At 35.1% G+C, this 9355-nt stretch overlaps 1 protein-coding gene across 4 annotated transcripts in view; it reads right to left on the bottom strand.

Moving 5' to 3' along the window:
* Positions 1-204: 204 nt before the first annotated feature.
* The window catches only part of STRN3 (striatin 3), a 114474-nt gene continuing 105323 nt past the window's right edge, over positions 205-9355 (bottom strand). For all 4 annotated transcript variants that reach the window (XM_060143919.1, XM_060143936.1, XM_060143944.1 and 1 more), the window contains 3 exons: positions 8539-8646; positions 2890-2976; positions 205-2807 (listed from right to left, as the gene is read on the bottom strand). In XM_060143919.1, the coding sequence (XP_059999902.1) occupies positions 2638-2807; positions 2890-2976; positions 8539-8646 (365 nt within the window). In that variant the 3' untranslated portion in view covers positions 205-2637. The remainder of the gene's footprint in view (positions 2808-2889; positions 2977-8538; positions 8647-9355) is intronic.

Below are 9355 nucleotides of genomic sequence, written 5' to 3'. Positions count from 1 at the left end.
TGGGAAAGTCGACATATTAAAAAGTTTGTATATAAAAATACTCAAACTTTATGTATAAAGCACCATTTAATAGTCAAATGAATCTAGATAATTTCCCATTAAGTCACAAATGGAAGCACACAAATAAGATATTCTTTTTGCATCCTTTTAGTCTCTTCCAAATGTTTAATATTGTAGAGAAAATACAACCAAAGTAGATAAAAATAAACATATATACTATTTTTATTCATTTCAGTTTTAATACATTTCAAAAAAGATGAATGTTTATGCATTGCAATGATGATAATCACATTTCAGTTCAACAGTAATGCATTGGCTTGGAACAGCTGCCAGAAACAATACTAGCTTTGGAAAGCTTGTTCCTAAATTATTTAAAAAAAAAAAAAAAGGAAGAGAAAATGCCTCTAATTAATTTATTCATTAAGTTGAATGTTCAATTCAGAAAACCAAAAAAACAATACTTTAAGAAAATTTCTGAAAACTTTTAGTGTTTCACCAGCAATGACTAAAATTGACATTTCGATTTTTATGGTAGGTGACAGAATTTCTCAATGTACATACAATGTAATTTTCTTTTTTTTGAAGTAGGCATTCAAATAGAATTTTGCCACGTTAAGTTTTCTAATGTTACCTTCTAATTGCATTTGCAATTCCCTTCAAAGAAAAAGGATTATTACCTTGTTGAAGGAAAAGTTTGAAGATATTAATACTTAACATTTATGAGGATAACTTTTAATTAATGAACAATGCAATGTTTATTCTCTGCTGAACTTTTCTGTGGGAAACAGGTTTGGCTAGATAGGAAAGACAACACTATTAATTGAAATTCAGATTTAATAAAGTAATAGGGTATCTTAAGGAAATGATTTAAAACTGCATATCTGCTGGTTTTGTTTTTTGGTTATTTTGAATTATCTAACTTACTTCAATAGAAGATTTTTAAATCCCCAAATTGGGTGAAATACTTAGAAAGGCATTCTTAACAGTATTAACTGTTCTAATCTTATTAGAATATCAATAAACAGTACAAAGTTTAAAAGAACAGCATAAAAATGAAGGACTCACTGAGAAATCATCTCCATTTCCTACTTTAATGGAGAGTAAAGTATTGCACTTTATTATTCAACACAAAATAATGTAGCCAACAGTAACATACAGGTACACAATTTAATATTTATTATATGCATTTTATATACATTATTTTTCAACAGCTGTACGTTCGCTATGTGGTACAATCTTAAAAATTTGCTGATTCATAGTTTGTAAAACAAAAACCTTACAAAACTCATCAAAACTCGCAAACTGATCAGAAAAGTTTTTTGGAAGACTAGAAAAAATACTTTATTGTCTTAATCATGCATTACACAAACAAAATCTTTAGTTACACCATAAAATTAAGCACATCTGAAAAAATAAAACAGGGATAACTAGTCCAAACACAGCAGATTTCTGTATCCTGATTCAACTATTTTTGTATCCTATTTGTAATGCAAATAAAATTTTACTCCAAATATTTTAAAACAAGATAGTTTTCTCTGGAATCATGGTAAACCAATATATGTAACTGGGGGGAGTCACCTTGGTTTGTAACTTAAACTATAAAATACTCCATTTTTAGTCTATTTTAGACTATTCAAAGAGTTCCAAAATAGATATACAGGTTCCTTTAGCACATTAATAAAAGGATATAAAGACCAACAAAAAGTGAAATAAATAATAGGCTATTAGCAAGATGGATAATCCTTGATAAATAAACTTGTAAATACAGTAAGATGTACAAAATATCACATAGTGATAGGATGCCAAGATTAGTTTTTTTTTTTCTTTTTTAAGAGTTCATTTGGAGTACTAAACCCCACCGTTTCATTTTAATACACTTAATAGTCCTTGGTTTAAGAAGACAGTTATGTGATGTTGAAGGTGATTTAGCATCTTTATGGAAAGACTTAGCTGAGCTGTACTACGCAAAAGAAGGAAAGAGTGTGCTTACACGGCAGCGGGTCAGTGAGATCTCTGTGTTTCAGGGTTGTATAATGCAGAAAAACTTCAATACAATCTTGAGCACTGTTGTGACAGGCTAAATATATAAAAAGACTTATAAAAACTAGAATTTTATCCAAACATTTTGTGCAACTAATGCTAAAATATTTTAAGTTAAATTTTCTTTTTTATTTTTTTTAAAGCAAAATAAGTTTAAAAGGGAATCTGTGGCGTTCAACTGATAAACAGAAGATCACTAAGAGATGAAAAAAAGCTACTCTTGGAGCTCACTTCCCCCCAACAAGAGCACCACATTCCTAACCCTAAGGCAGCACACAGAGTCCAAAATAAAAGTCTTTTTGTAAGATCAGACTCCACACTGGCTTAAAGATACCTAAAAGACAGACATACGCTCAGTTCATATCCAGTACAGGCCACAAATAATGGAGTCCTTTTTTTGTCCCACGAAATACAGTAATTACAATTAAATTAATGAGCCTGATGTTAAGATGTGATTTCCACCAATTTATGCCTGCCCCAAATATAGCCTTCATCAGGCAGATCACATGTAGTGTCATATCAGTAACATTTTTGATGGCAGTGATGCAGACCCTCTGTGTCCAAGCGACTCTGTTGTTATGATGAGTTTTTGTTGATTCACACAAATACTTTGGCAAGGGCATCAGCCCCCGCACTAGCAATATATGCTTTTGATGGATGGAAAGCAACATCATAAATTGATTCATCTAATTTTTTCCTATGTGCTGTTATTTCTTGCACACATGTCTTGCTGTCCAAATTCCACAATCTAATAGAACAGTCATGGCCTGTAAAAGAATAAATGAAAAATGTTACTGAGTAACCGTTCTATTATAAAATTTGTGGGCAGTACAGGAAGTTCAGACTTACTTCCAGACATCAAGTAGATTCCATTAGGATCTACTGCTAGACTTGTAACAGCATCCAAATGAGCTACCATAGAATGGATCATTTTACCTAAATAAAACATAACAGAGAAGATTAAGTTTTTAAATAGTTACTAACTTGAGCGATCCGAAACCAAAATACAATACTGACATAAAATATCACCACAGCAATATTTTTTTATTGTGATAAAATACATTTAACACAAAATTTACCATTTTAAACATTTAAGAGGGTACAATTCAGTGGCTTTTAGAACATTCATAATAATGTGCAACCATCACCATTATCTAGTTCAGAACATTTTCATCTCTGCAAAAGGAAACCCTGTACGCACTAAGCAGTCACTCCCCATTCCTCCCCAAGTCCCTGGTAACCACTAATCTGCTTTCTCTATGGACTGGCCTATTCTGAATGTTTCATACAAATGAAATCATACAATAACACGTGGCATTTTGTGTCTGCCTTCTGTCACTTAGTATATAATGTTTTCAAGGTTCATCCACTATAGTAATATTCTAAAGACAATTTAATTCTAATGCAGAAGTTTCCCAGCAACTCCTAAAGACATCTGTGTGACATGAATCTGACAGTATATGATAGTGAAAAACATAATGACTACAGGGTTGCATCAAAAGCTTAAGATCGGGCTTCCCTGGTGGCGCAGTGGTTGAGAGTCCGCCTGCCGATGCAGGGGACATGGGTTCATGCCCTGGTCTGGGAGGATCCCACATGCCGTGGAGCGGCTGGGCCCATGAGCCATGGCCGCTGAGCCTGCGCGTCCGGAGCCTGAGCTCCGCAACGGGAGAGGCCACAGCAGTGAGAGGCCCGCATACCGCAAAAAAAAAAGGCTTAAGATCATGTAAAGGGGAATTAAAATGAAAATAGAATTCTTCTCATTCAGAGATGTAAAAATTATTGTATATACAGGGTCAATGATAAATAAATCACCAGGGAATATACTCCTCTCTAAAGATTCTAGTAGCAACATTTATCTTCTGAAATGTCAATCATTTAATACATTAGAAACAAGAAAGGGGAGAAGGGTGGGAGTACATCACAGAAATTACTCTCGATTTCCCCAGATAGTAGCAAAAGCACTATTCTGGAAAACATAATTTAGTGAATATCTTCATTAAGATTTGGTAAGCAAATGGATTCAACAGTGAATTGAAATTAAAAAACAAGTTGTGAATACAAAGTTGCGTTGCACAAATACAAGGGCATCAGCCTCTGCATTGGCAATACATGTTCTGATGGTTGGAAAGCAAAATCATAAATTGATTCATCCCAGAAAGGAATAAAACAGCAAGTACCACTAACTTAAAAAATTTCCTCCCCTTTCATTCAGCAATGAATATTTATTACTCAAATGCCTGGGCTGCTCCTAATGAGAGATGGAGGTCTTTCTCCAGAATTCTATTTACAGTCATTTGCCATGCTCCTTGTCCCCTGATGACATTCCACACTGAGACTTGAAATAGACCTACTTTTGTTATTTGCCATGGGGCTATAGCCCTTAACCTGAATACAAAACCACAACATAATCAAATGTGCAAAAAGTTACTCTGAAAAACATAAGTCTGCCATTTTCTGGCAATACTAAACAATTATCAATTAAGGACAAAATTAGTCTCCTGTCATTTCAACCACATTTGTCTGTTTTTCATCAATATTAAGATTAACAGAGTAATTTTAACGATTTTTCTCTACTATCCTGAGAAACAGAAAAATCATTCAACATACTATTAGTCCAACATAATTCACCTATCAGTTCTAGAATCCATTCCTCTGAATATTCCTATTAAAAAAAAAAAAACCCAGAGTATGAAATGGCTGGCCTCAAAACATTAGGGGGTTAACTAAGCATCATCAGCTTCCCTTAAAATATCAGCTCTGTGATGGTGACTCTTAATTCATAGATCTCGTTCTGATTTCTCTCCTGAGAATGATCCTACATCTCCTATATTTAACATGTCTTAAACCAAAGAATTCTTTCAACCAAATAGCAGATCTACCCATTTCTTTAAGGGTGCTATAATTTTCCAAGTTTAACTTCAGCTTTCCTGCCTGTGCACTAAACTAACCCTCACTATGATATGTAAAGTCAGTTTAGAATCAACCTTCCTCTACATAGTCATGAAGTCACTTCAGAATGTGAGTGACCTTCAGATTGGACCATTTACAGAGAGGTGCAATGCTGAACCAAGCTGGATGCTGGGTTTCTACTAGTGACCACAGAAGTCACAAAGCTTCTGACCCCTCCCAACAACTAGGACCCCTCCTTCAGCAGCATATACATGCAGCTTCTCACATTTAACCAAATTTACCTTTGCCCCATGGCTCTGCTACCACCCTTCTTCCCCCACCAAGATTAATTCTTTCTTCCTATAACTGAGGAAACAGAGGACATATGCAGTCACCAGTTCTCTCTTCCCCGGCACCTTAAGCTCTTTGACTTAAGATAATCTTATTATTTGGGATAATCTATGAAATGGAGAAGAAACAGACTAATAAAAAAAAAATAGTGGACTCTGGAAGCAAACTGCATGGGGTTTGAATCCCAAACCTGTAATTTTCTCTGTTTTGTAACACTGAACAAATAACTTCTTTTGATCCTTTATTTCAACTATAAAATGAAGGTAACAAGCGCTATATCTACCTTACGGAGCTATTAGAAGAGCAAACATGTTAGTATATGTATATCAAATAGAACAGTGTTTCACTTACAGAAAGCAATATACCACTTGTCTGTAAGATTTAAGAGGACAAGATATTTTATTTTTGTTCACCAAGCATGGAGAAGTGTGCTGAGGATATGGCAGATACTCATAATAAACTTTGCTGAATGAATGAGTCCATAAGCAATTCAGACCCTCTTCCTCCAAGTCCTCCACATTCCTCACTTGTACTACACCTTCTCCCAGATTCACCCACTAGCCAAGTCTCTTGAGCACAGCACATATGCAATTCCTATTTGTCCCTCTACCAAAATTTTAAAAATCATGAGCCCTGAAGATCTCTCTGGAACAAACAGTACAAATTGAAAGTTTTAAAGTCAAGGGTCTACCATATAGTGTGACTTGAATACTCTTTCTAAACCAATATTGCAAACCCCTGCTCAAATATTCAAGTGGTTTTCATAGTGCATAGTGTAAACAAAGATCCATTATTCTTAGCCTGGCTCTGAAAAGTTCACCTCAATAGTTTCTGCTTTCCTTTTCCAAACTTACGTCTCTGGTTTTGCCTATAAGAAACTTCTGTTCCAGCCCAAGTTCCCACTGCTGTGCCTCTACTCAAAATATGCCCTTATATGGAATTTCCTATTTTCTTCACTTAAAAACAAACAAACAAACAAACACCTTACCATTCTTTCAAGGAAACACCCAAACCTTCACTCTATGAAGACTCCTTTATCCTACTGCATTATGCATGAGTGTGTGCATGTATGAGCGTGTGCACACCCACACACACTATTTTCCCCAGACAATAAGCCCTCAGAAAGCAGAAACAACATCTTATACATGATAGTAGCCAGTGCAGTGCGAAATACTAAATATACTTTCATTGTTAAAATCTAAATACTTACTGAGTCCATTCATACTATCAATTTCTATGTTTCAGATAAAAAAAAATTCAAGGGCTTCCCTGGTGGCACAATGGTTAAGAATCCGCCTGCCAATGCAGAGGACATGGGTTTGAGCCCTGGTCCGGGAAGATCCCATGTGCCGCGGAGCAACTAAGCCCGTGCGCCACAACTACTGAGCCTGCGCTCTAGAGTCCACGAGCCACAACTGCTGAACCTGCATGCCACAACTACTGAAGCCTGTGCACCCTAGAGCCCGTGCTCTGCAACAACAGAAGCCACCGCGATGAGAAGCCCACGCACCACAACATAGAGTAGCCCCCGCTCGCCGCAACTAGAGAAAGCCCGTGCAGCAACAAAGACCCAACGCAGCAATAAATAAATAAATAAATTTATTTTAAAAAAAATTTCAAGAAACTTACTATTAATTTGATAGAATAATACCCTATTATTAACAACTTAGCTAACCATCAACACCAGTTATCGGGATATTCTAGTTTATCACATTTAAATAAATTACCACTTTTCAAAGAAGACTTTAAAACAATACATCTCAACTCAATTTACAGTTTAATTTAACTCAAGTGTTGTATGTGTATCTGTGTGTATGAGAGACAGAAAATGAGAGAGAGAGATTTTCCATTGTTTAGAGCCTGTTGCTTCAATTATCTTCACATTACAAATAAGGTACTAGCTGGTTAACACCAAGAATTAATTGGTAGAATTTGTAAACAATTTAAAAGGCTATAGGCTCCTTATTTCTGATTTCTGCCAGTAAAACAGCTCTAGAGACTCACTTTTTGCTTTTAATATAACCACTAAAATTCCTGAACCTTCCCTTACAAATATAAATCTTCAATAATTAATGAAAGGAATCTTTTTAGAAATACAGTAAAGGAAATTATCTCTTTGCTCTTGCAGCAGTGGAAGATGTTTAGGCTTCATAAAAATGTTTAAAGAATTGATTTGATAAGGTGTTAACTGAGAACATTCACATGAATACGAATCTTCTTTCCTGTGCAATATATAGACCTGTGAATATCCATTCTCTTCTCAACTTGTCCTACTGAGTTAAAAGGAACCTCTGTCCATGAAAAGTGTTATTTGAGCAAAGATATTTATGTAAGACTGTAAAGACTAAAAATTATGACCATGTCCTATACAACCTTCAAAGAGAAATCTGTAGTTCTAATTTGCTGTCTTGCTTGATAATTTGTTGTCCTGCAAAAATGTTGCAATTAACATTTAAGTTTCTTATTTGAAGTCCTTCAATATCCCTCTTATCATTTTAGCTCCTCAAAGAAGCCTCTCTTAGCTATCAGACTTTTCCTGAAAGAGAGCAAACAGTACTTTATGTAGTATTCTAGGTAATAACAGATGAGACAGAGGCCCTTAAACAAACAATTCTATGGCCAAATTAAAATTTGATTTTTCTATATAATTGGTATGTTTTCCTTACAACAAGAAATAGAGGAGGGCTTCCCTGGTGGCGCAGTGGTTGAGAGTCCGCCTGCCAATGCAGGGGACACGGGTTCGTGCCCCGGTTCGGGAAGATCCCACGTGCCGTGGAGCGGCTGGGCCCGTGAGCCTGCGCGTCCGGAGCCTGTGCTCCGCAACAGGAGAGGCCACAACAGTGAGAGGCCCACGTACAGCAAAATAAATAAAGAAAGAAAGAAAGAAAGAAAGAAAGAAAGAAATAGAGGAAAGATGACAATAAACAATTGACACTGTATCATCAATTCATCCACTGAGAAATAATTTTAAGGACATATTTGAAATGCCAAATACTAGAAAGAGATCTTTTCTGCTATACTAATTCACAACAGAATATAAAGAAAAAAAATTCAAATGAAAGGGTTTATAACTGTCATGAAATGAAGAAATCATAAGAGGTAAGCAAGGTATTATATATACTTAAGGATAAAAACTAACATATTATAAGTGTGCTACATTAAGTAAAGCAAAAATTTGAGTTAAATCAGTTTAACTTGGCAATTTTGAAGCCAAGAAGTCAATATCTTATATAGAAAATAAGATAACCTACTTACCCGTTTTATTGTCAAAAAATTTGATGTGTCTATCTTCATGAGCAGTTATTGTAACAGGAAGTGTGGGATGACTTACTACTCTGTTAATGTGATTACTGGATTGTAAACCTGAAAAATAAAGAATAATAATACACCAAAATTCAAACCATCAATGTAATGTGAAATCTAAAAAAAGTACAAACAAGACAATATAAAATAAAAACAGGTTCACAGACACAGAAAAGAAATAGGTGGTTACCAGAGGGGAGGGGAGGGAGTGGCAGGGGAAGAGGTGAAGGGGATTATGAGGTACAAACCTCCAGTTATAAAATAAATAAGCCATGGTGATGTAATATACAGTAAGGAATATGGTCGATAATGTTTCAATAAATTTGTACGAGGAAAGATGGTTATTAGATTTATTGTGGTGATCATTTCATAATGTACGCAAATGTCAAATAATATGTAGCACACCTGACTTAATACTGTCCGTCAACTATATTTCAATTAAAAAAAAAAACAACAAATACTTCAATCAGAAGGTAAATGATGGCCTTTTTAGTCTTACCAAAAAATAAGAATCAGTAACAACTAAAGCTTTTATACATAAAACAAAAAATCTAAGAAATAAAACTAGAGCTCTAGAGAGATACAATTTCTTACAATACGTGTAAGCTAGCATGCCCTATAATATAAATGGATAGTACTAGGCTCAAGTTTAGAAAAAAGTTAGAAGTATTTTATTATTTTATTTATTGTTTTTTTTGCGGTACGCAGGCCTCTCACTGTTGTGGCCTCTGCCGCTGCGGAGCACAGGCTCCGGACGTGCAGGCTCAGC

This window comes from Lagenorhynchus albirostris, chromosome 1, assembly GCF_949774975.1.
Source record: "Lagenorhynchus albirostris chromosome 1, mLagAlb1.1, whole genome shotgun sequence".
Classification (NCBI taxonomy): Eukaryota; Metazoa; Chordata; class Mammalia; order Artiodactyla; family Delphinidae; genus Lagenorhynchus; species Lagenorhynchus albirostris.
The sequence above is the reverse complement of the archived record's forward strand: the minus strand, read 5'-3'. Positions and strand labels throughout refer to the sequence as shown.